Here is a 25,774-nt window from a genome sequence, read left to right on the forward strand (position 1 = left end):
CTTAAAGTGTAACTAACCCCCAAAACACTTTTTTTCAGCTTTTAACCAATATATATGACTTTGGGGGTGATGTGTGAAGAATTCTGGTCAAAATTTCCACATTTGACACCAAACTGTTGCCATTTGACCATTTGTATCATTTTTCAGCAGCATATCTGGCATAAGCGCCCTCTAAGGGTGGAACACTGTTTTTTTTTTTTCTCAAATTAATGGGATATTAGGAACACACTGACGTCACAGTGTTCCCAAAGACTATGGGATTTCAAGATAATTACTCCCCTACCCCCCCTGTACCCTTTCGGCTCCTCAGAACTCCAAGCCTATTCCTATTGAAGTTTGCTCATAAAATACTGAACCAAACGTCGTCAAAGTTGGCACATGTCTTAATTATAGTTAGTTTCCCGCTGAATGTGTCACTACTTTATTAATATCTTACCTGGATAAGCTCGAATGATGATGTTTATATTATCAGTCCGAGTTGGAAGCACTGTCTCCAGCCCAGGCAGGCGGGAGCGGGCGGGAGAGAGTCGTACTGTAACCTCATGCACTAGCTCCAAGCTCCGGGGGCGCGCGCAGCAGCAGCTGGGCTCTCTCGGACTCGGCCAGAGCAGAGAGAGCACAGTCTGACATTTCCGCGGCTATCAGTCTGACTTGGAAGCACTTTCTCTCGGCCAGTCAAACGGGAGAGTCTGCTCTCTCATGCACCCGCGGGGGCGCGCGCAGCAGCAGCACACAGCAGCAGTGAGAGGCGGGGGCTTTCAACAGTCTGACATTTCAGCAAACAAATCACGTCGCAGTTTAGCGGACATGTAAAATATAACGCTATACTACGACGTGACAACGTGACAAAGCTTCTCTAAACATATCGGCTAATATAATATCATCACTGTGTACAAGCAACGCCAACTTTTCAGGAAATCAAGTCAGCAGAGCAGAGCGACTGGCTCTGTCTGTGTGTGTGTGCTCCTCGGGGGGATTTGCATGGGAACAGTCTGTGAGGAGGAGAAGAGCTCTGCCCTGCACTGCCTGCGCCCTGAGAGGAAAAATCAGAGGTGCTGTAACTTTTAACAAGAATCACGAAAAGCCCCAAAACGCAAATTAAAAACGGATTTCATTGCGCGATTTATCTCTAGTTAGACGAGGGAATTACGTGGAGAAATCTCGCATTGTGTTACCCCAGAGCGAGAGGTTTGTCCTCACTGTGCTGTGTGCTGCGAGCAGCGAGGCTCTTTTAACGTAAGTTTAGACAAGCCACGCACACACACATGGGACAAAATGGGACAAAAATAATTAAATTTCTAGTTCGCCACTGAATCGCCAAATTGATATCACTTTCAACCATTTTGAGCAACACTCTTTCCATACAGACCACCAGCGTTGGCTAGTTGTTGATATTTATAAAAGATATTGCCCCTCTCAAATAAATTATTTTTGAGGCGGTAGGCAAACTGTAATGGCGTCCATTTCCGAAAAAAAATCTTGACTTGAACACAGCCAAAGAATTTAGTATAGACAAGAGCATATGTCATTTCTTGTTTTTTTCCATAGGTATTTTCAAATCACTGTTCTGATACATATCTGGGGGGTTAGTCCCCCTTTAAAGTCCTGAAGGTGTGGTAACCATGCACACAGTTCAATAATTTATTCACACCACCAACAAGAGGCACACATACATAAACAATTAGCTGTTTGTCAGAAAATGTGAACTCTGTAAATGACACACAGAGTGATAACCATCACTTTTGGACTTCAGTTCATCAGTTTTCATTGCTCTCACCTGGATTCAACTGGTCTGACCATTTGACTAGAAAGAACAGGTGGTCGTCATACATTCAGTCTTTGTCGTAATGCCTTTTGGCTGGCTGTCTCTGTTCTCCGTAGGACTACGAGGTCAATGAGTGCCTGAAGCAGCTGATGATGTCATTGCTGAGGGCGTACCGCTTCTCCCCCATCATCCCCGACCTGGGCTTCCAGGTAGGACTGGGGTCCGCCCCGCCCAGCCGCCTCCTTGCCCGCACCCAGTCCCTAGACCCAGTGAACTTAGAGGCAGGGACCCGGGCTCCGGTCCCAAGCCCATCCTCTGGCTTGGGCCCTGATTCACAGCAGTCACATAGGACTCAGCAAGAGTCAGGGACTGTGTGTAGTCCTCCTGGATACACACAGTCTCTGACTCACAACAGTCACATAGGACTAGGCAACAGTCAGAGACTGTGTGTAGTCCTCCTGGATACACACAGTCTCTGACTCACAACAGTCACATAGGACTCAGCAAGAGTCAGAGACTGTGTGTAGTCCTCCTGGATACACACAGTCTCTGAGTCACAACAGTCACATAGGACTCGGCAAGAGTCAGAGACTGTGTGTAGTCCTCCTGGATACACACAGTCTCTGACTCACAACAGTCACATCAAGCTGCGTGTGCTGTGGCATATATCCCACTGCTCAGCAGTTATCCCACTCGGCCTGCGGCCTCATGGGATAACAGCTGATCAGCGGGATATATTTGCCACAACACACTGGCTCTCATGCTATATTACTTAAATGTAGTATTGAAGTATTGGTTCAGATGGCAGGTTTGAGTTTGTGTGTAGTTTGATTTGTCCTCCTGTCCGTTTCAGATCCACTATCTGCGTCTGACCACAGCCATCCTGCGCCATGAGAAGTCCAGGAAATACCTGCTAAGCAACGTGTTATATCCTTCTGTCACTGATTTGTACTTAGTGAAGATCGCTCTTTTGGTGCACATTCTAGCTTCTGCTAGTCCAGGAGTGTGCTTCAATGAACTCAATTGGCTGTCTGCATTGCTGGTAGCCATTGGAGATTTCATCCTTCCATAAATGACACCTGCATCTGTGGCTGGAGGACTGAAGTATTATGGGAATGGTAGAACTAAATAAAGGTTTAGCAACACAGACATTGAACTGGTTATTTTTGTTAAAACCGTCTGAATATGAATATATGCTACAGTATCATATTTTTCGAGCACAGCAGTTTTTATGCCTCCGCCGGCGATAGCCAGGCCGGAGGCATTATGGATCCGGCTTGTCCGTATGTCCATACAATGTTTGTTAACGCGATATCTGAGGAACGCCTTGACGGAATTTCATCAAATTTGCCTCAAACATCGACTTAGACTCAAGGATGATCTGATTAGATTTTGGTGGTCAAAGGTCAAGGTCACTGTGACCTCTCGAACGCCATTTTCAAGCTTGTTAACGCGATATCTCAGGAATGCCTTGACTGAATTTAATCAAACTTGTCTCAAACATCGACTTGGACTCAAGGATGAACTGATTCGATTTTGGTGGTCAAAGGTCAAGGTCACTGTGACCTCTCAAATGCCATTTTCCAGCTTGTTAACGCGATATCTCACGAATGCCTTGACGGAATTTCATCAAATCTGCCTGAAAAATCGACTTGGACTCAAGGATGAACTGATTAGATTTTGGTGCTCAAAGGTCAAAGGCCAAGGTCACTGTGACCTCTCGAATGCCATTCCCAAGTTGGTTAACGCAATATCTCAAGAACGGTTTGATAGAATTTCTTCTGATTTGGCTCAAACATCGACTTGGACGCAAGGATGAACTGATTCCATTTTGGTTATCAAAGATCAAGGTCACTGTGACCTCTCGAATGCCATTCCCAAGTTCGTTAAAGTGATATCTCAAGAATGGCTTTAATGGAATTTCTGCCAATTTGGCCCAAATGTCGACTTGGGCGCAAGGATGAAAGGATTCCATTTTGGTGATCAAAGGTCAAGGTCACTGTGACCTCTCGAATGCCATTTTCAAGCTTGTTAACGCGATATCTCAGGAATGTCTTGATGGAATTTCTTCGAATTTGCCTCAAGCGTCCACTTGGACTCAAGGATGAACTGATTACATGTTGGTGGTCAAAGTTCAAGGTCACTGTGACCTCACACACCCAATTTCGAAGCTCTGTAACGCAACATCACAGGAGCGCCTTGATGGAATTTCTTCCAATTTGCCTCAAATGGCGATTTGGACTCAAGAATGAACTAATGGCGGAGGCATAAGTCCGCATTGCGGTCGTTCTAGTTTTAAATATAATCTTGGAGAGTAAATCATTGACTTGCTGCTTTAGGTTTATTGTTCGACAGTGTCTGCTTGGAAAATTAATGTAAATTGTAGTTCTAGCCATTCTCAATATGCTGCAATAATCCTAAACTCGGTACTGTTCTGCCGAAAGTAAAACAAAAAAAAAGTTTAATAAATCAATATAAAGGTAGACATGTCAAATCATTGTTTGAATCTTTAACAGAGATTTACATTTGATGTGCTGCGTTCAGTAGTGTTCTTCTACATAAAGACTCCTCTGAGGGTGAAGGAGGCGGGGCTAGAGGAGCTCATCCCGACCACCTGGTGGCCTACACGCTTTGACAAAGAGGTGGAACCAACTAACTGACTTTGTAATAATGTAGTGACCGACTTCTGCCTTGCTCATGGACTGACTTATAGACTGACAGACTGGATGACTAGCTGACTTATAGACTGACAGACTGGATGACTGGCTGACTTATAGACTGACAGACTGGATGACTAGCTGACTTATAGACTGACAGACTGGATGACTGGCTGACTTATAGACTGACAGACTGGATGACTAGCTGACTTATAGACTGACAGACTGGATGGCTAGCTGACTTATAGACTGACAGACTGGATGGCTAGCTGACTTATAGACTGACAGACTGGATGGCTAGCTGACTTATAGACTGACATACTGGATGGCTAGCTGACTTATAGACTGACAGACTGGATGACTAGCTGACTGACAGACTGGATGACTAGCTGACTTATAGACTGACAGACTGGATGACTAGCTGACTTATAGACTGACAGACTGGATGGCTAGCTGACTTATAGACTGACAGACTGGATGGCTAGCTGACTTATAGACTGACAGACTGGATGGCTAGCTGACTTATAGACTGACAGACTGGATGACTAGCTGACTTATAGACTGACAGACTGGATGACTAGCTGACTTATAGACTGACAGACTGGATGACTGGCTGACATAGACTGACAGACTGGATGACTGGCTGACTTATAGACTGACAGACTGGATGACTGGCTGACTTATAGACTGACAGACTGGATGACTAGCTGGCTTATAGACTCTGACAGACTGGATGGCTAACTGGCTGGCCTGGTGAGTGAGCCAGTGAGTGGTTGACTCACACTTGCCTATGTAATTGGCCATGCTGTAGATGAGGACTAGCCATCTGTCAATCTGGACGGCCAGCATTATAGAATGCGTTATTTGACGTTTTGTTTCCTAATCGGGGAATAACTAACTGGTTGTTCTGTTCTGACCTAAAACAAGAATGCTGATTGATTGACTGACTGGTTGACTGTTTATCTGACTGGTTGACTGTTTATCTGACTGGTTGACTGTTTATCTGACTGGTTGACTGACTATTATTTCTTGCACCCAGGGGAAAGATGAGCGGGAGCCTAAAGATGAGAGTGCAGATGAACGCTTGCGGCGTCGGGCCTATGAGAGAGGCTGTCAGAGACTCAAGAAGAGGATTGAAGGTGAGAGTGTTTTCACCTTCCTTTAATGCTTATTTATTGATAAGGGACTACCTTTATTAATCAGTTTATCCCAATTTACGTTCATTTGAGCAGACAGAACGGCTCAGACACAAGTCTGGACAGCCTGCAAATTGAATTTGATGATTTATAGGTCTTGAAAAGTTTTTATCTCTGGAAAGGATAGAAAAAACATTGATGCACAAGATATTTTATATAGTAGTTGTAGGCGATTGACATTTCACATTTGTGTTGTGAAGATCAAAGCTAGATAGTAAATAGATATGGCCTGACTTTACAGTCCTATTGGCCAGCAAATAGCGTGCATCATGCTGAACACTGGCCAAGAATGTGTCTGAGCCCAGTCAATTGTCAAGAAAGTGGATATAGCACAAATGCACCAAACAAAGTTAATCTGTATCTCCTCTCCTCTCCTTTCCTCTCCTCTCCTCCCCTCCCCTCCCCTCCCCTCTCCTCTCCTCTCCTCCCCTCCCCTCTCCTCCCCTCCCCTCTCCTCCCCTCCCCTCCCCTCCCCTCTCCTCCCCTCCCCTCTCCTCCCCTCTCCTCCCCTCCCCTCCCCTCCCCTCCCCTCCCCTCCCCTCTCCTGTCCTCCCCTCCCCTCCCCTCCCCTCCCCTCCCCTCCCCTCCCCTCTCCTCCCCTCCCCTCTCCTCTCCTCCCCTCCCCTCCCCTCTCCTCCCCTCCCCTCTCCTCTCCTCCCCTCTCCTCTCCTCCCCTCCCAGTGGTGGAAGAATTGCAAGTTCAGATCCTGAGGTTGCTGCTCAATAACAAAGACAAAGGGACGGTATGTATAGATTAAAGACTAGTTTCAGCAACACATGGGCATAACTCATAATATACAACGATAAAGTCTGTTAGTAAATATTCTGCTATCGTTGAGTCACACAGACAGGAAGGCTGATTACACATGCTCTTTTACAACATCTTCACAGTCTGTGAAAATGAAAGGGAGATTGTTACCAGGTGCCCACTGGTGGTCATGGGATTTCTGGAATATTATGGAATTTTGAGAGGTGTGTTCCAGACAGGGAAAGTCAGGGAATATCTGCGAATTTTACTATCAGAATGTATTTTATACAGTCAATTCTTTCACATGTCTGAAAAACAACAGCAAACAAGGAAAGATTGCCATTTTATGTGCTAGTTAAGGAAAGTCATTGCATCAAGGCCATGGTAATAATAACCCTGGAGTTATTTCCTTATTTCCTTTTAGTCCGGGGACCTAAACCAGTAACTTTCTACATTTTAGTCTGCCAACTTTGTCTGTGATCACTGGGCTGCTCATGCAGTGACACAATGACAGGCAATTAGAGGATGCACTGTACCGTATGATTGCATCAGCTCGGTTGATAACTTAGACAAATAGGCAAAGCAATGTCTCCATTAAATGGTGAGATATTGAATCGACAACTTTGTCAAGTCAAGTCAAGTCAAATTTTATTTATATAGCACCTTTCATACACAAAGGCAATTCAAGGTGCTTTACAAAAAAATAATCGAAAAAACAAGCAGCAAAGCAATGCACATATAAAAAACACATAAAAAACACAGCCGACAGTTTTAGTTAAAATATATACTCAAATTAACAAACATGAAACATTATTTCTGTTTTAAATAAGTTACAAGGCACTCTTCAGTATTATTATTACATGTACAGTCCATTTGTTGGAAATGTACAGGAAAAATCTTTTTAAAATTACAGGCCGAGAGAGGCAGTAGTTTAGTAGCAGTTAAAAGCAAGAGTAAACATAAAGGTCTTTAGCTTGGATTTAAAAATAGGCAGAGTAGGGGCAGATCTAATGTGTTCAGGGAGTTTGTTCCAGTTATGAGAGGCATAGTGGGAGAACGCGGCTTCACCATGTTTAGATTTGGTCCTTGGGACAATTAGTAGACCAGTGCCTGAAGATCTCAGGGATCTGGATGGTTCATAGTGTAGAAGCATTTCAGAGATGTAGTGTGGGCCTGACCCGTTGAGAGATTTGTAAACTATTAGCAGAATTTTAAAGTCTATTCTAAGATTTACTGGCAGCCAATGCAGGGATTTGAGAACTGGTGTAATGTGTTCAGCTTTCTTGGTTCTTGTTAGAACTCTAGCAGCCGCATTCTGAATGAGCTGAAGTTGTTTAACAGCTTTTTTGGGAAGACCATTGAAAAGACTGTTGCAGTAGTCTAGCCTGCTAGAAATGAAAGCATGAATTAGTTTTTCAAGATCTTGTTTGGACATATAGCCTCTAATCCTTGCTATATTTTTTAGATGATAGAAGGCAGATTTTCTTATAAGCTTGATGTGGGAGTTGAAATTTAGATCAGAGTCAATAATAATGCCAAGATTTTTTACCTGGTCCTTTGGCTTCAGAGATAGGGATTCGAGGTGAGCAGTAACTTTGAGCCTATCTTCTTTTTTGCCGAAGACAATTATCTCTGTTTTGTCTTTATTAAGTTGGAGAAAATTCTGGCACATCCAATCATTAATTTGCGCAAGGCACTGACACAGTGACTCTATGGGGGCATAGTCATCCGATGAGAGGGCTATGTAGAGTTGGGTGTCATCTGCATAGCTATGATAAGCTATTTTGTTTTTTTGCATAATTAGGCCCAGAGAGAGCATATAAAGGTTAAACAGGACAGGACCTAAAATTGATCCTTGGGGTACCCCACATGTCATTTTGGTTTGGTCAGATGTGTAGTTGCCAATGGAGACAAAGTAGTTCCTGTCTTGCAGATAAGATCTGAACCACTCTAGGACCGTGCCGGAAAGCCCGACCCAGTTTTCCAGTCTGTCCAATAGAATTTCGTGGTCAACCGTATCAAAGGCAGCGCTGAGGTCTAGTAACACTAAGATTGAGATTTTACCTGAATCAGTGTTCATTCGGATGTCATTTATAACTCTGATAAGCGCAGTTTCGGTGCTATGATGGGGTCGGAAGCCTGATTGGAAAGGATCTAGGAGGTCATTGGAGGATAGAAAGGTATTGAGTTGTTGGTAGACAGTTTTTTCGAGTATTTTGCTAATAAAGGGAAGATTTGATATTGGTCTGTAATTGCTGATTATAGAGGGGTCGAGGCTACGCTTCTTTAGCAAGGGCTTAACAACTGCAGTTTTTAGAGATTTTGGGAAAATGCCTGTAAGAAGAGAGGTATTAATTATCTTCAGTATGTCGGTCGCCAGGCAACTGTAGACATTTTTTAGAAAGCTTGTTGGCAGGGTGTCTAGGCAACACGATGAGGATTTAAGGCCTCGTATCGTTTCTTCTAGTTTCTTGTGGTCAATGACATTGAACTGAGTCATGTTAATTAAGCACCTATTCTGTGGGTGCGGCGGAGCCACATTTGTTCTTGATGTGGAAATAGTTAGTCTGATATTTATAATTTTATCCCTAAAGAAGGTCGCAAATTCATTGCATTTGACATTGGATAGAAGATCAGGGGCAATTTGTGGGGGGGGGTTTGTCAGCCTGTCAACAGTGGCAAAAAGAGTGCGAGCGTCATTGGTGTTTTTGCTGATAATGTCGGAGAAGAAGAATTTTCTGGAATTTTTTAGTTCCTGGTTGTAGGAGTGAAGACTATTTTTATAGATGTCATAATCGATGTGAAGTTTAGTTTTCCGCCATTTGCGCTCGGCTTTCCTACAATCTCTTTTTTTGTTATTTACAGAGGGAGCGTTTCTCCATGGTGCTTTTTTCTTACCGGAGATTAGTTTAGATCTAATGGGAGCTACAGCATCAATAGCCTTTAGGGTTTTAGAATTGAAGTTATCTAGGAGATCATTGACAGAGGCTGAGGAGAGGGAAGGGGCCAGCGAGAAAGCCTCCATGAACCGTGTGCTAGTACTCTCGTTGATGTAACGCTTTTTGATGGTTTTTGACCGAGTAAGAGCGATAGGGGTGATCTTGAGTTCAAGAAAAATACAGAGATGGTCGGACAGAGCAACATCACTAGCTGAAAGAAACGATGACTCAAAGCCCTTGGTGATAAATAAATCTAGGGTATGGCCTCGATTGTGAGTGGGCCCAGAGACATGTTGTAACAGGTCAAAAGTGTCAAGGAGGTTATTCAATTCTTTGGCATTATTATCATTGGGGTTGTCAATATGAATATTAAAATCTCCTGCAATAGTTAAACAGTCATGTTCTATGGAGATTATAGAAAGGAGTTCTGAAAATTCATCAAAAAAACTACTAGAGTACTTAGGTGGTCTGTATATAATCAGTAGTAAAATAGAGGGAGAGCACTTCAGAACAGCGGCCAGATATTCAAATGATGAAAAGTCGCCAAACGATACCTGCTTGCATTGAAAAGCATCAGAGAAAATAATAGCTACTCCTCCCCCTTTCTTACCGACTCTGGGGGCGTCAATGTAGTTAAAGTTAGGTGGGGCTGACTCATTAAGAACATATTCCCTGTTGTTTAGATCAAGCCAGGTCTCTGTGAGGAACATGAGGTCCAGTTTATGACTCGTAATCAGATCGTTTATTAGAAGCGACTTGCTTACAAGTGACCTAATATTTAGCAGTGCAGCCTTGATAGCTGCACTGCTAGGTTGAATTTGTAAATGCTTTTCAGAGTGTCCCTGGAGAACAGATACTAGGCTTGGTCCTGGAACAGGACGTGCTGAGAGATAATCTTTGTTTGTTCTGTAGCTAATCAGGGTGGGGATAGTTAGACATCTGATCGTTTCATGATCCTCTGTGACCTTGTTTTTGGGGCAGAAAATGCTTTTTTCTTCAGTTTTCCCCTTTGGGGCGGGCAGGGAGATTGAGGGAAGGGTGAGCGGGTGGGAGGGGGAGGTGGTTTTGAGGGTGGGGGGTCGGAACAAGGAGGTCTTGGGGGTGGGGAGGAGCGAGGGGGTCTTTGGGGTGGGGAGGAGCAGGGGGTGCTGGAGCGAGGGGGTCTTTGGGATGGGGGGGGGCGAGGAGGGGGAGATGTTGAGGGTGGGGAGGAGCAGGGGGCGCTGGCTATTCTGGCGTGAGTCTGTTCAGCCAGTGTGTTCATGACAGATGGAGAGGGCTGATTAGCCAGTTCTTTTAGGCCAGGAGTCTGTTCGGCCAGTGTGTTCATGACAGATGGAGAGGGCTGATTAGCCAGTTCTTTTAGGCCAGGCGGGGGGGTGCACTGCAGGCTAGCTAGTCCAGCGTCAGCCCGCTCAAACAGTTTGTTGGAGGTGCGGAGCGGGCTAGCTAGACTAACATTAACCTCCTCAATTAGCTTGTTCATGCCAGTTGAGAATGGCAGTAGGTGGAGGGAGGGGGAAAGGGAGGAGGGCGATGAGAGGGAGGTGGAGGAGTGGAGGGGGGGGGGAAAATGAGGTCTCCAAGGAAACAGCTGGGGGGGCGTCGCTCCCCGCCGGGTAAACACCTGGGGGGGCGTCGCTCTCCGCCGGGTCATCAGGCCGTTGAGCTGCGGTGGGGGGCGAGAAGAGGGAGGTGGGAGAGTGGAGGGGAGGGGGAAAGAGTGGGGAAGGGGGGGTGGAGGAGAAAGGGGGGGTGGAAGAGAGGAGGGGAGGGGAGAAGATGAAGTCGTCGTCGTTTGGTGGAGCGTTGACCAGTTGAGCCACGGCGTCGACCTGTAGAGCCAGGACAGCGGCTGCCGGATGTGTGGCGTTGGTCAGTTGGGCCGGGGCGGCGGCAGGAGGTGGGGCGTCTTTGGTCAGTTGGGCCGGGGCGGCGGCAGGAGGTGGGGCGTCTTTGGTCAGTTGGGCCGGGGCGGCGGCAGGAGGTGGGGCGTCTTTGGTCAGTTGGGCCGGGGCGGCGGCAGGAGGTGGGGCGGCGACCTGTAGAGCCGGAGGTGTGGCGACTGCCGGAGGTGTGGCGTCATTGGTCAGTTGGGCAGGGTCGGCAGCTGGGCCGGAAGCTGCGTCGATCTGAGCATGGTCAGTGGCTGCAGGTGGAGCAGGGCTGGAGGAGAGCTCTGTGGCCGCTGCGTCAGGCTGTCTGTCTTGGGGAGGCTTTAGAGGGATCTTGACCTTGTAATAGTCCACCGTGTATAGTAGATTAGAACTCAGTAAAGCCTCGCCAGCACTATTGAGATAGCGCCCGTCCGTAGTGAAGAGGTGCTCACGCTGCCAGAACAAATTAAAATTCTCAATAAAGTTTACTTTATGTAGTGGGCAGGCGGTGGAAAGCCATGAGCTTAGGCCTAGTAGTCTGCTGAAGCGGTTCGTGCCCTGAGATGGTAAAGGACCACTGATAAAAGCCTCAATGTTTAGAGAGGCTAGCATATTCAGCAAATTGGTAAAATCAGATTTAAGTTTCTCTGATTCTTGCTTATAAATAACATTTTTTCCAATGTGCAGGATCACCCTAGTCACAGCTTTGTGAGATGTAAGTAGCTCTGTGATTTTTCCTGTTATGTCAGAGATTGCGTCTTGAGGGAAGCAGTATGTTTTGGAGTTTCTCCAACTCCTGATGTTTTTCACTGTATAATCTCCTACTCCTACTATCAGGGTTGTTATGGCTTGGGTGTCCTTGGGCTTTGAGACAGTGTTTCTTCCCTGAGGCCTTGTGCTAGCGCTAGCCTGATTTTCCCTCTCATGGAGCTGGGCAGCTATGTCAGCTGGAGGTGATCGAAGCAGGCCAAAACGATTCTCAAGTTGCAATTCCATTAGCGGAGGAGGGGGGGCTGTTCCTCCTCTCGTGACAGTAGTCCATGACCGCTCGTTTTGGTGTTTGTGGTTAAGCAGTTGACGACCCTCATCTCTCGTGCGGAGAGCCCGTGTCAGGCCATTAGCTTGCCGAGCCGAGCACCGCAGGCTGGAATTTAGGGAGGGCCAGCCTGTTGCTGAGCTGATTTCTGGGTTTTGTGGAGTAGTTGTGGAAATCACTAATCTCTTTGGGATATGTCTTTGTTTATGCTTCGGGCTCGCAGTTTGGTTAGCGATGTTAGCACGGGCTTTCTCCGGAGCTGGCAGGCTAGCCGCATCAGCTAGCTCTAGGTTGGTAGCCATAGCAGTTTGACTCGGTAGCAGTGAGTCAGCATCCCTGAGAGCTAATGATAATGTACTCACGTTGCTCGTGACATTCCGTGCAATTTGACTCGATGGCAGTGAGTTATTTGAGAGATGAAATATCGTTGTTTCCAGTACGGCAATCCTTTGAAGATGATCACAGCAGCTTATATGAGGCATATTGTCCGACAGTCTCTGGAGTGCTAGGCTATGCTAGGCTATACTTAGCCTGGGTGAGCTCCGAAAGTGCTGTTAGTGGTGATTCCATAAAAATAGGTTAACGATTCAAAATGAAAGATCGTTACTAGAAAGTGGCGTAGTAGTAAAATCAGGGGGATAAAAGAAAAAAGAAAGTTTCGTAGTTAAAAAGCAAAAAGCTGGCAGAGAAGCAGGAGTTGACTTGGTTGTGACTTGGTTGAGTTGATTTACTTGACCTCCTCTCCACACCACCGTGACAGCGCTGATTAAGAGGATCTCAGGAGGGTTTCACGCCTGATTTGAGCTGTAGTCTGCAGCTGATGCCTTCGTGTGTGCCATTCTCAATAACTTCACATTTAATTCATGTCTGTCTCAGTTTGTCAGTATCAAACAACACTGGTAATGGGTATCACATGTTTTTACCTGCCTCTAGCCCCTTCCCACTCTTCCCACTGTGTGTGTACTGTGATTGGTCAATAACATCTCGATCTCAAACTTCTACGCTCAGACTGTCTTTGCGTGTCTGTTTCAGGGTGAAGCCTCTCGGTACATCTTCTTGAATAAGTTCAGGAAGTTTCTCCAAGAGAATGCGAGCAACAGAGGGGTAAGAAGAACTGCTGTTGCAGGACAGACAAACACAGGGACACAGACACACAGAGAGAAAGGCAGCCTTCACAATACATGGACTAGTGTACAGGTTCATTGACTGTCATTTAATGTTGTGATTTTAAAGATGCACAACTCAACCCAAACGACAGAGAGAGGTAACCAAAAATGTGACTCTTCAGTAAACTGCACACAGCACACTATATATATATATACATATATATATATATATATATATATATATATATATATATATATATATATATATATATATATACCGTAAATTCCGGACTATAAGCCGCACCTTTTTTCCCGTTTTTTGGCCTTTTTTGGCCCCTGCGGCTTATATAACGGTGCGGCTTATCTATGGATTAAAAAAAAAAAAAAAAAAATCTCTCTTTTTTAGCACTCTTTCTAACTATAAATCCTATATAACTATAATAAGTTTTAATTTCCTCTCTTGCCCTCTTTTCACCACACTGTATGACACTGTATGACACTGTGTGCACTGTAAAAAACAACACAGGTGGTGTTGTGTTATGTTGTTTTGTTGAAATGTTAATAAATGGGAGCTTCCTCAAACAGCCATCTCTTTCCCGACAATCCCCTCTGTGCATGAACCCTTACATATGGTAATTAAACATTAAAACACAATAAAAAAAAACAAAAAAAAACAACAACATTAAAACACCCGCGGCTTATAGTCCGGTGCGGCTTATATAAGAAAAAAATAGTCAACTTTGCAGGTGCGGCTTATACACCGGTGCGGCTTATAGTCTGGAATTTACGGTATGTGTATATGTAAACTGCACACAGCACACTCAGGTTTAGCAACCCAGGACAAGGGCGGTAAAACATGTCACATTGGCGAGTGCTCTCTGAGACAGTTTAGTATTTTGCTCTCTGTGACCAGTGTGTAGGATTTAGTGACGTCTAGTGGAGAGGTTGCATATTGCATCCCAACTGAATAACCTGCCTTTTACCCTCCCCTCCCAAGCCGATAGGACAACCTATGGTAGCCGCAAAATTTGAGAAAAATGCAAAAGGCCCACTCTAGAGCCAGTGTGTGGTTTGTCCGTTCTGGGCTACTGTACAAACATGGTGGTGCAACATGGCGGGCTCTGTGGAAGAGGACCCGCTCCTTATGTAGATATAAAAGGCTCATTCTAAGGTAACAAAAACACAGGTGATTCTGCACTAATTAAACATTCTTATGAATATGATATTCTATTTCGGCCGTCTGTTCTGCTAGATGCCAGATGCTATTAATTCTACACACTGGACCTTTCAGTTTTGATCGGTCACTTCATGTGGCTGGTGGCAAGTGTCCATACTCAACACCACCATTTAATTTGTACAAATGGAAGTCTCTGGTGTCTCAATTAGGTCTGATTGAACGCTCTTCGTTAATTCAGCCCCACTTTGTGGTTTAGGCTGATAAGACCCATTAAAACCCATCTCTGGTGCAGCTTTGAACTAGTGTGTTTCTGTATGTACTGTACATGATTCTTGCATATCTGCTTATGTGCACACAATGCTCTTGTTGTGTGCCTTTGTGTCTGCATGCATGTATCAAAATGTGTGTCTGTGTGTTAAATACTCTTGTACTGTACCTTTGTGTCTGCATGCATGTATCAAAATGTGTGTCTGTGTTAAATACTCTTGTTGTGTACCTTTGTGTCTGCATGCATGTATCAAAATGTGTGTCTGTGTGTTAAATACTCTTGTACTGTACCTTTGTGTCTGCATGAATGTATCAAAATGTGTGTCTGTGTTAAATACTCTTGTTGTGTACCTTTGTGTCTGCATGCATGTATCAAAATGTGTGTCTGTGTTAAATACTCTTGTTGTGTACCTTTGTGTCTGCATGCATGTATCAAAATGTGTGTCTGTGTTAAATACTCTTGTTGTGTACCTGTGTCTGCTGCATGCATGTATCAAAATGTGTCTGTGTGTGAAATACTCTTGTTGTGTACCTTTGTGTCTGCATGCATGTATCAAAATGTGTGTCTGTGTGTTAAATACTCTTGTTGTGTACCTTTGTGTCTGCATGCATGTATCAAAATGTGTGTCTTTGTGTTAAATACTCTTGTTGTGTACCTTTGTGTCTGCATGCATGTATCAAAATGTGTGTCTGTGTTAAATACTCTTGTTGTGTACCTTTGTGTCTGCATGCATGTATCAAAATGTGTGTCTGTGTGTGAAATACTCTTGTTGTGTACCTTTGTGTCTGCATGCATGTATCAAAATGTGTGTCTGTGTGTTAAATACTCTTGTTGTGTACCTTTGTGTCTGCATGCATGTATCAAAATGTGTGTCTGTGTGTTAAATACTCTTGTTGTGTACCTTTGTGTCTGCATGCATGTATCAAAATGTGTGTCTGTGTGTTAAATACTCTTGTTGTGTACCTTTGTGTCTGCATGCATGTATCAAAATGTGTGTCTTTGTGTTAAATACTCTTGTTGTGTACCTTTGTGTCTGCATGCATGTATCAAAATGTGTGTCTGTGTGTTAAATACTCTTGTTGTGTACCTTTGTGTCTGCATGCATGTATCAAAATGTGTGTCTGTGTTAAATACTCTTGTTGTGTACCTTTGTGTCTGCATGCATGTATCAAAATGTGTGTCTGTGTTAAATGCTCTTGTTGTGTACCTTTGTGTCTGCATGCATGTATCAAAATGTGTGTCTGTGTGTTAAATACTCTTGTTGTGTACCTTTGTGTCTGCATGCATGTATCAAAATGTGTGTCTGTGTTAAATACTCTTGTTGTGTACCTTTGTGTCTGCATGCATGTATCAAAATGTGTGTCTGTGTGTTAAATACTCTTGTTGTGTACCTTTGTGTCTGCATGCATGTATCAAAATGTGTGTCTGTGTTAAATACTCTTGTTGTGTACCTTTGTGTCTGCATGCATGTATCAAAATGTGTGTCTGTGTGTTAAATACTCTTGTTGTGTACCTTTGTGTCTGCATGCATGTATCAAAATGTGTGTCTGTGTGTTAAATACTCTTGTTGTGTACCTTTGTGTCTGCATGCATGTATCAAAATGTGTGTCTGTGTGTTAAATACTCTTGTTGTGTACCTTTGTGTCTGCATGCATGTATCAAAATGTGTGTCTGTGTGTTAAATACTCTTGTTGTGTACCTTTGTGTCTGCATGCATGTATCAAAATGTGTGTCTGTGTTAAATACTCTTGTTGTGTACCTTTGTGTCTGCATGCATGTATCAAAATGTGTGTCTGTGTGTTAAATACTCTTGTTGTGTACCTTTGTGTCTGCATGCATGTATCAAAATGTGTGTCTGTGTTAAATACTCTTGTTGTGTACCTTTGTGTCTGCATGCATGTATAAAATGTGTGTCTGTGTGTTTAAGCAGCACCCGACAGCACTGTGTCCCCCAGAGTACATGGTGTGTTTCCTGCATCGTCTCATCACGGCTGTGAGGATCTATTGGGACGAAGGCAAGAGGAAGAACCCCGGCAGCATCAGCAGTGATGGTACCTTCCTATACACTATAGTAGTGGAAAAGTATCAACTCAGAGTTGTTTTGGTTAATTACGAGCATCTCAAGGTTTTTACTCCCGATCCCACTTCTTGTAGTTTGGAGTAGTCTCAGCTCCCATACAATTGGAGATCTCCGCCTACCAATCATCTGGGAACTTCTCAACCAAAATAGTGGTTTGAACGGCTGCTAACAAACATAACGGCCCTTTGTCAAGTTACGGGAAATGACACACTCCCCACGTTATCCTCCATAGTGAAACAAACGGGAGATAGAGCGAATCACTTTGTAACACACAAATAACTTTTTAAAACATTGAAAATGGCTGTCCCGAGTGACATTACATTACTTGATTCTGTTTTATCCGATGACAAGCACACGACTTCTGCATGTCACCGCCCCTTCTGCACGAAGGGCCGCCCTGAAGACTGGACGCAACGCAGGTTTTTTTAAACTCTCAAATTGTTTCCACACAGTTTTAACAACGAAAGCTTGTAGAAGGTTCTCTGTCTCTAGAGCCCTTTCTAAACATGCATTGAACTCCTGATGGGCTGTATGTAGAGACACAATTGTCCGTTGTGAGCGTGCTCCCACGAACATGGACCTTACCCACCCAAGCTGTTCCCACGAACATGGACCTTACCCACCCAAGCTGTTCCCACGAACATGGACCTTACCCACCCAAGCTGTTCCCACGAACATGGACCTTACCCACCCAAGCTGTTCCCACGAACATGGACCTTACCCACCCAAGCTGCTCCCACCAACATGGACCTTACCCACCCAAGCTGATCCCACCAACATGGACCTTACCCACCCAAGCTGCTCCCACCAACATGGACCTTACCCACCCAAGCTGTTCCCACCAACATGGACCTTACCCACCCAAGCTGTTCCCACCAACATGGACCTTACCCACCCAAGCTGCTGTTCTATGTCCATGTGGCTCGCAGAGAGAATGTAGACTCTTCATGTCCAGAGCGAGCAGGTGGGCGTGTGCTTTAGGGCTGCTCTATAGTCCCTATTTTCATATCGTCCAATCGTGGCCATTAGAGATTGGCGATAGACGATCAGATCGCCATAATCTATTAATTAGCCGTCATTTTAATTATTAGGGGTCCAAGCACGAAGTGCGTGGATCCCTATTGTATCTGTTCCGTTTATTATTATTTTTATTATTCTCCGCTAAAACAGTATGCACGGCAAAAACTGTAAGGGCTACAGTAGCCAGACCTTGCACATAGGTTGGAAATGTGCCCCACTACTCAGAGACAAAAAAATAGCCATATTGGCCAGATGGTGGCGCTATAACAGACCCTTTTGCGTATTGACCCATAACTGCTGAACCGTGAGGCGTAGAATCAAAATTCCACATCTGCTGGATTCTCTGGATCAATACGCATCTATCCATATAGACCACGCCCATTTAAGTCTGCTAGATTTTCCGCCATCTTGGACTTTGTCAATAACCTATTTTTGCTATCTCCTCCCAGGCCATTTGCCTGAATGAGCGCAAACTTTTTCTGTGGCATCTCTGGACTTACCTGACCAAAACTCTTACACAGAATTTGGATACGTGAAACCGTCTTGAAATGATAAATGTTTAAACTTTTGTGTATTTACTTTTGTTCTTTTCCTGCCCTAAAAGTGTGTGGATCTCAGAAACCATACACCCCCCATCACCCAAACTTTCCACACAGGTTCACGACATCACCCACTACTCAGAGTAAAAAAATTACACCAATCCACCAGATGGTGGCGCTATAACAGCCAACCACCACTACTACTGCCGCTGCTGCTACTACTACTACTACTATTCTTAGTACTTCTGCTGCTACTATTGCTACCACTCCCACTACTACCAACACTACTACTACTACTATTACTACTACTGCTACTACTACTACTACTAGTACTGCTTGGAAACCGTCAGGTCACCGGATCTACACACACACACACACACACACACACACGCACACGCGCACACACACACACACGCGCACACACACACACACACACGTACACACACGCACACACATATACACCACACCTGCACCTAATTCTGGACTGATCACCACACACCTGCACTTAAGACGCTAATCAGCCTCTACACTCAGTGTGTGTCCGTTACTGCAGTAGAGGCTGTGTTGGTGTTTCAGTTGGTGTTTATCCTCCCTTCAGATGCATTATTAAGTAAGTTGTAGTTTTGTTAGCCATTGTTGAATTGCCATTCCAAGCCATCCTGATCTTAAAGGTGAATTGCATATGTTTTTCTCTTTAGCCATGGTTAAAATATATTGTTTATTGTTTGTTTGATTGTTATTGTTTTTTATTGCTAAACATACTACTTCCTATGACTATTTTGTCTGTTTGCACACGCACACGCACACGCGCACACACACACGCACACGCACACGCACACGCACACTAAAATGGCCACCACTGGTGTACTTCATCTCCCAGAGTGCTTCACTCACTCACTTGTGGATTGTGCCATGTGGGTGGGGAGATGGGTGGAGCTATGGCTATAAAAGAAGTGCAAAACTTGCCCCAAACCCCAGTCTGCTGCTACAGAGGTGCTGTGAGCCAGTCCAACTCATGCTGACCTTAAAGGTGAATTGCATATGTTTTTTTCTTTAGCATGGTTAAAATATATTGTTTATTGTTGCTTTAATTGATTGTTACATTGTTTGTTTATTGCTAATTTGATGTCATTTGGATTGCTTGTTAACATTGTGTATTTGGGTAAATAATTCTGTTTGTGTTCTTATCCACAGACAACATGCTGATTGCCTCACTGTCACTTTTGATGTTGGGAAAATAAAATCACCCTGCACCTTGTCCTGCTGTGTGCCTGCCATCTTTCCTTGTGGTTTTATCTGGGTCCAGTGCTGAGGGGTCACATTGCCCTCACCTGTTCATAGGTGTGACACGCATTAACCGCTCATCCTGGCTGATATTTTACCACATGTTGAGCAGAGTTGCTTTAACTTAAGAACACATAATTTGATAATTGTAAACCCAGTTCACCAATGTTTACACTGCAAAATGTATCACCAATGTATTTTACATGAAACAGAAGTTGGCGGGCTTGTAATCCTGCAGTGTGACTGACATCACTCTGAGCCAATCAGAGTTGGGCTGTGGTCAGGCTCTGTACCAGGTGCACTGAATCACTGATGAATGGAGATGGTGCAAGACAGTTGGCAGTATAGAGGGAACGTTTTTTAACATCCAATTCAACTTATCTTTGAAACCTGCTGAATGAAACCTCCAAAAGCCAAATCCGTGAGTTTAAAGGGAGGTTTACACAATCTGAAATATATTTTCAATGTTATGTAAAGGGAGGTATGAAGGTAATTTGAAGTGATGGCAATGTGTTGTGATTTGAAATGTATTCCTATCTTGTGTTTTAATTAAAGCCAACTGAGATGTTAGTTTTGGCCTTAAAGGGACACTCCACCGAAACAATGCTTATTTATTTTGCACATCTCGCACATCCGAAAACAGTTTAGCAGGCATTCATTTAGTTTGACACTTATTGAGTTGATTTGTGAAAGGTATAGTTTGGTTTATTTGAAGTGGGGTACTATGCGGTACTTGCATGCAGTCGGTGTACTGGGTAAAGCACTCTGGACGCATCACACACAGAGATAGAACTGTACTCTAACCACAACAGGCACAGAGCTGTCTGCTGAGTGAAGTTGACCATGAGCAAAAACATAGAAAAAACAAATACATAGAATGCTTCCATACTGCTCAGCTGGTGTAATCAAACTCTCCACAAGCCCTGAGATGCCAAGTTGACTTGAAAATGTCATTTACACCCTGCTTCTAGCTTAAATGTTCACTGTAGCAAGGTTGTACCTTAGTTGGTGTAATTCAGCCGCTAGCTCCAGTGCACATTGCCACACACATATACACCTATACACACACACACACACACATATACTCACACATATACACACACATATATACACACACACATATACACACTTACACACATATACACTAACACTACTATTACTACTGCTACTACTGCTTGAACCCGGTCAGGTCACCAAATCTCAACCAAACTTTGTGCACTTGTGCACATACCAACTCTGATTAAATGTGCAATTCAGTGTCTATATTATCTGACATACACCCCCCAAGTCACCAGAAGCTTGGACCCCGCATCGCCGCTTGCGGCTATATTTATTATTATTTTTGATAAAGAGACCTATTCCTATTTAATGGCATTAATAATTTCGAGGGGAAAAAACAATCGATCATAATATATTATTAAATGCAGCCTGTAGAAGAAGAATAAACGTAGATTTTGCATTTATAAGAGAAAAGACTGGAGACCGACCCCATGCGTTCTGAAGCTGCCTCCCTCCATTGGCCTCGCTCTTGCTGAACTCATGACTTGTTTTCTGCAAGTTTACTTTTCCATGTTCATTTAGCAGGATTTAACACCGGCTGTAAGGTCAATTCACTGTTACACTGTTGCACTCTGACTCTTCATCATAGAAAGTAACACAACACGGACGTTTACCAGGCTACCTTCACACAAGTATCATTTCACATCCAAATAAATGTAATAAAGTGTAGAGCCAAAACATCAGTGTGCCCCTGCACAACAATTATGTAGTTCATTTATGGTTATTTGTGCCATGGAAATGTTATGTTTTGCCCCCCCTGGCAGCTCCTTCTTTTGTATAAGTTGATCGACAAAGAGAATCCAGTGATCAGCCTGCTATTCTCATAGTCGACTCGAATAGTTGCTCTGTTGCTCTGATGATTGTGATGAAGGTCCATTGACTGAAGCCAGTGATCCACAGAGGCGTGTTTGGACGTGTGGGATCGCCCTGCTTCCCAGTATTGCACGCGTGCAGGCGGGCTCGACATTGCTTCCTTGCTGCACCTGATTGGACGAACAATGTCGCTCGGCCCTGATTGTACGGACTGGACCATCTGCAGCGTCTGAAGTGTTAGAAAAACATGGTGGCTCATTTAAAGCTTTCCCTTCACCTATGAAAATGCCTCAGCGAAATGTGTTTGTGAAACCATTGGATCATGCCTACAATAGGGCATGAAGTGTCTGACTCCGCCTTTGTTTCATGTTTACAACAGTTGGCTTAAACGATCATATCAGAGTTTCTGGAAACGTCGAGTGGCGGTGCTTGCACCTCATTTGCATAGAGTAGATCTGGATCCATGCAAATGACCCCGACGCTCCTTCTCTCCAAACACCCCGCCTCGCTCCCGGAAGGCATTACACGCTGCCTACATTCAATGAATGGGAAGCGTGGAATGATGGATCTGATTGATCATCACCATGAAAGCTTAACTGAATAAATACCATTTTGGCATCATTAGACAAGTCTGCAGAAAGCGTTTTTCCCTTTCTAGTGTTATGCCTTAGCTTCCAGCACCTCCAGAACGTTTGGTGTGTGTGGTTGATTTTGTTTGATTTTTTTACTGTAATGTGCCATGGAAAGTGATGTTTTGCCATGGCAACTCTTTCTTTTGTATAGTCATTTGCTACATCATCCTGCTATTCGCATCGTCAATCCCACCCATACCAATGACTGATTGCTAATGTTTAGCCTTCTGGCACTCCTCAGTAACAGCCTATTATCATCAGCCCTGTTAGAGCTGTCTCATGTTCTATTAATAGAGACACGCATTGGCCTTCATGTCCTCTTGCTCTCTAAGAGGTCATTGTAAACCTCCTCTGGTATTCATGACTTATAGAAGATAGTAGCTGTTAAACAGCTGTTAAGTCCATCACCCCATGGTTTGTGTGTATGTGTGTGGGTCTGTGTACATGTGCGTTAGTGTGTGTGCACGTGCACATTTTCCCCTTTTCTGCTTATCACCCTAGGGAGCAGTAGTCTAATAATAATGGAAAATAGCAGAAAGGACAATTAGCTTGTTCCCTACATTTACTGCTTTTTAATTATAATGGTTATTTAGGATGCGCCTGGTCTGCTTTTGCTCACTATTTCTTCTCTGCCTCCTGTTCCCTTGTCACCTCATATCTCTCTGTCTTTCTCTGCCCCCACCTCTGTTTTAGATGCCTATGTCCCTCCCCAGCTCTTCTACAATGGCAAGGTGGACTACTTTGACCTGCAGAGACTGGGAGGCCTCCTCTCTCACCTGAAGAAAACACTCAAAGGTTTGTATGTCAAACATTGGTACCCTGGCAGCAAGATTAGTGTTGCGCTGATGCTGGTATTGTGTCCCTGTGCTCATTTGCCCTTGGTGAAGGCTGCTGATACCAAGAGGGAGACAAAGTAGTGCCAAGTGCAAAGATCTGCAAAAGTTGTTTGCTGCTCGATATTCATGAGTGCCACTAGAGGGAGCAATTGCTTTGTATTCTTAGACACAAAAATACAATGTTGAGATATTGGTTGTAAACAAAGCAGGCCAATGTAGCACATTTGATAGGATTTTGTTTTGCAGGGTTTTCTTTTTTCATACTTTTACTGAATACATATAGAAAACTAGAATTTTTCATCTCTTAGTAATCATAAAGATTCTTTTAAAATCTGTTTTTCATGGAAATTAAATATATCTACATAGAAAGACAAATGAAGACAATCTGTAAATTTAGCATTTTGCTGATGCAGACTACATAAAACACTTATTTTTTTAGTTCTTTCTGAATTTCCCCCCAGTTTTTCTCCCCAATTGTTCTTGGCCAATAGAGCTCAACAGTCACGTGACTTTTTTGTGATGTCATTGCCCCGGAAGTAAGTTCCCCATTTATTTTCTCCATAGACATTTAGAAAATCCTATATATAACGGGTTTTAAGGCTGGAACCAAGCCAAAAATCTAATTTTCGATATTTTTAGTTTTTGCGTCAAACCGGATGTTTTATGGTCACTCACGATTCAATAGGTCACGGATTGGCTTGGGTCCAGCCTTAAAACACGTTATATAAGGATTTCTCAAAATGTCTATGGAGAAAATGAATGGGGAACTTACTTCTGGGCCAATGACGTCACGAAAAATTCATGTGACCGTTGAGCTCTATTCCCCCTGGTTTCTCGCTCGTTGCTCCACCCCCTCTGCTCCACCCCCTCTGCTCCACCCCCTCTGCTCCACCCCCTCTGCTCCACCCCCTCTGCTCCACCCCTCTGCCAATCTGGTGAGTTGTAGCACATGCTTCCTTCCATACATGCTCATTTGCCAGCCGCTTCTTTTCACCTGACAGTGAGGAGTTTCACCCGCAGGACGAGGTGCCTGGGAGGAGCACGCTATACCCCCCCCCCCCTAAACAGGTGCCCTGACCGACCAGAGGAGAACTAGTGCAGCGACCAGGACACATACCCCTAATCCGGCTTCCCACCCACAGATACGACCAATTGTGCCTGTATGGACGCCCAACCAAACTAGAGGTAACACGGGGGCTCGAACCTGTGACCCTCGTGTTGGTAGGCAGGGAATCTACTGCTGCACTACCCGAAACGCCCCTACATCGCTTCTGTGCTGCTTGATCTAGCTTGGTGCTGCTGTTAGATGGAAAACCCAGTATCTCCAAAAAATCAACTTGAAACCCAGTGTATTCATGTCACGCTCATGTAATTTAGAATGACTGCATGTATTTTTAATGGGGTTTCATGGGTCTTGGTTTCACGAAGTTTACTCAAGAGACTGAAACGACGCTACGTAAATGCCTCAATCAACAACATGGAAAATGCTGAAATTGGTTTCGTGTCATTTTCACAGCCAGGGAAGCAGCGCTGTGTTTGTGAGTTTGTTTTGTTGACACTGTCAGCAGACGCAGCCAGACAGCTGTATAATGTAGATTGATATTCCCCAGACGACTGTCTCTAGACTGACGATATACTGTTCATTCATTGCCAAGGAGGACAGGAATAAATGACTGCTACAGTGGGTCATTCATTTCCATTTTCTCATGAGAGGAGAGGTTAGATCTGCTCTTCCATTTTACACAGGGGAGTAATATGAACGTTGGTTAACACCACGTGAAACGTCCTTCAAAAGTCAAGTTCAAGTTCAAGTTCAAGTTTATTCATATGTCCCAGAAGGGCACTTTGGGTTGCAGCAGAGCAAAAAACAAAACAGTCATAAAATCACACAAGACTCGAAATAAAAACATGAAAACAAAGTGCAGACACAAATAGACCATAAAGACCATAAAACCATAAAAACAAAATGGAGACACAATAGACCACGACATAGTGCAAAGTAAGTTCAGTTCAAAAGTGCCAGTGTAGTTTAAAGTGCATTAGAGGCCGATAAGTGCAAATACGATAAGTGCAAAATACAAGGCAGTCTAAGAAGGAGACTTAGCCACACAGCGCTACATATTACAGAAAGTAAATGCTACAATATAACTATTGTATAGGAGAACACAAATAAATAAAAACATCAAATAGATGTTACATTACTGTATATTCTCTTAAGTAGCATTTAAAGCTCGAATCGAAGCAGGCACAAAGGAATTCCTATATCTATTTTTCTTGGCCAAGGGAGCACGAAGACGAAGGCCAGATGGAAGCAGCTCATATTCAGAGCACAGCGGATGGGCATTGTCTGAGCAGATTCAAGATTCAAGATTCAAGATTTATTAAGTGTCCCAAAAGGGCAAATTGGATTGCAGAAAGCGTAGTACATTTATATCACAAGAAAGAGCTACAATGTATCATTGTATTAAAGCACAAAAGAAAAACCTCAGTCCAGACCAAAGGGCAGACAAAGTATATAATACAGATATACTGTACTGTACCCCTAAGAATAAATAAAGATAAAAGAATAAAAGAATAAAAGGATAAAATAAATAAATAACAAAATAACAGCAACGGCAGATGGGGAGACATTACATTTGTACCCCAGCAGCGTTCAACGCTCTGATAGAGACAGGCACAAAGGAATTTCTGTATCTGTTCTTTTTAACTATGGGGGCACGAAGGCGGAGCCCGGAAGGAAGC

At 43.9% G+C, this 25,774-nt stretch overlaps 1 protein-coding gene across 1 annotated transcript in view; it reads left to right on the top strand.

Moving 5' to 3' along the window:
- The window catches only part of LOC310798965 (E3 ubiquitin-protein ligase RNF123-like), a gene marked incomplete at its 5' end in the record, with an annotated part of 386,065 nt that overhangs the window by 45,322 nt on the left and 314,969 nt on the right, over window positions 1-25,774 (top strand). The window contains 8 exons of the mRNA XM_083661528.1: window positions 1,882-1,974; window positions 2,619-2,687; window positions 4,285-4,407; window positions 5,462-5,561; window positions 6,300-6,361; window positions 13,251-13,322; window positions 16,700-16,820; window positions 22,890-22,991. Of these exons, the coding sequence (XP_083517654.1) occupies window positions 1,882-1,974; window positions 2,619-2,687; window positions 4,285-4,407; window positions 5,462-5,561; window positions 6,300-6,361; window positions 13,251-13,322; window positions 16,700-16,820; window positions 22,890-22,991 (742 nt within the window). The remainder of the gene's footprint in view (window positions 1-1,881; window positions 1,975-2,618; window positions 2,688-4,284; window positions 4,408-5,461; window positions 5,562-6,299; window positions 6,362-13,250; window positions 13,323-16,699; window positions 16,821-22,889; window positions 22,992-25,774) is intronic.

The sequence above is a fragment of the Poromitra crassiceps genome, assembly GCF_964638095.1.
Source record: "Poromitra crassiceps genome assembly, chromosome: 27".
NCBI classification, from domain to species: domain Eukaryota; kingdom Metazoa; phylum Chordata; class Actinopteri; order Beryciformes; family Melamphaidae; genus Poromitra; species Poromitra crassiceps.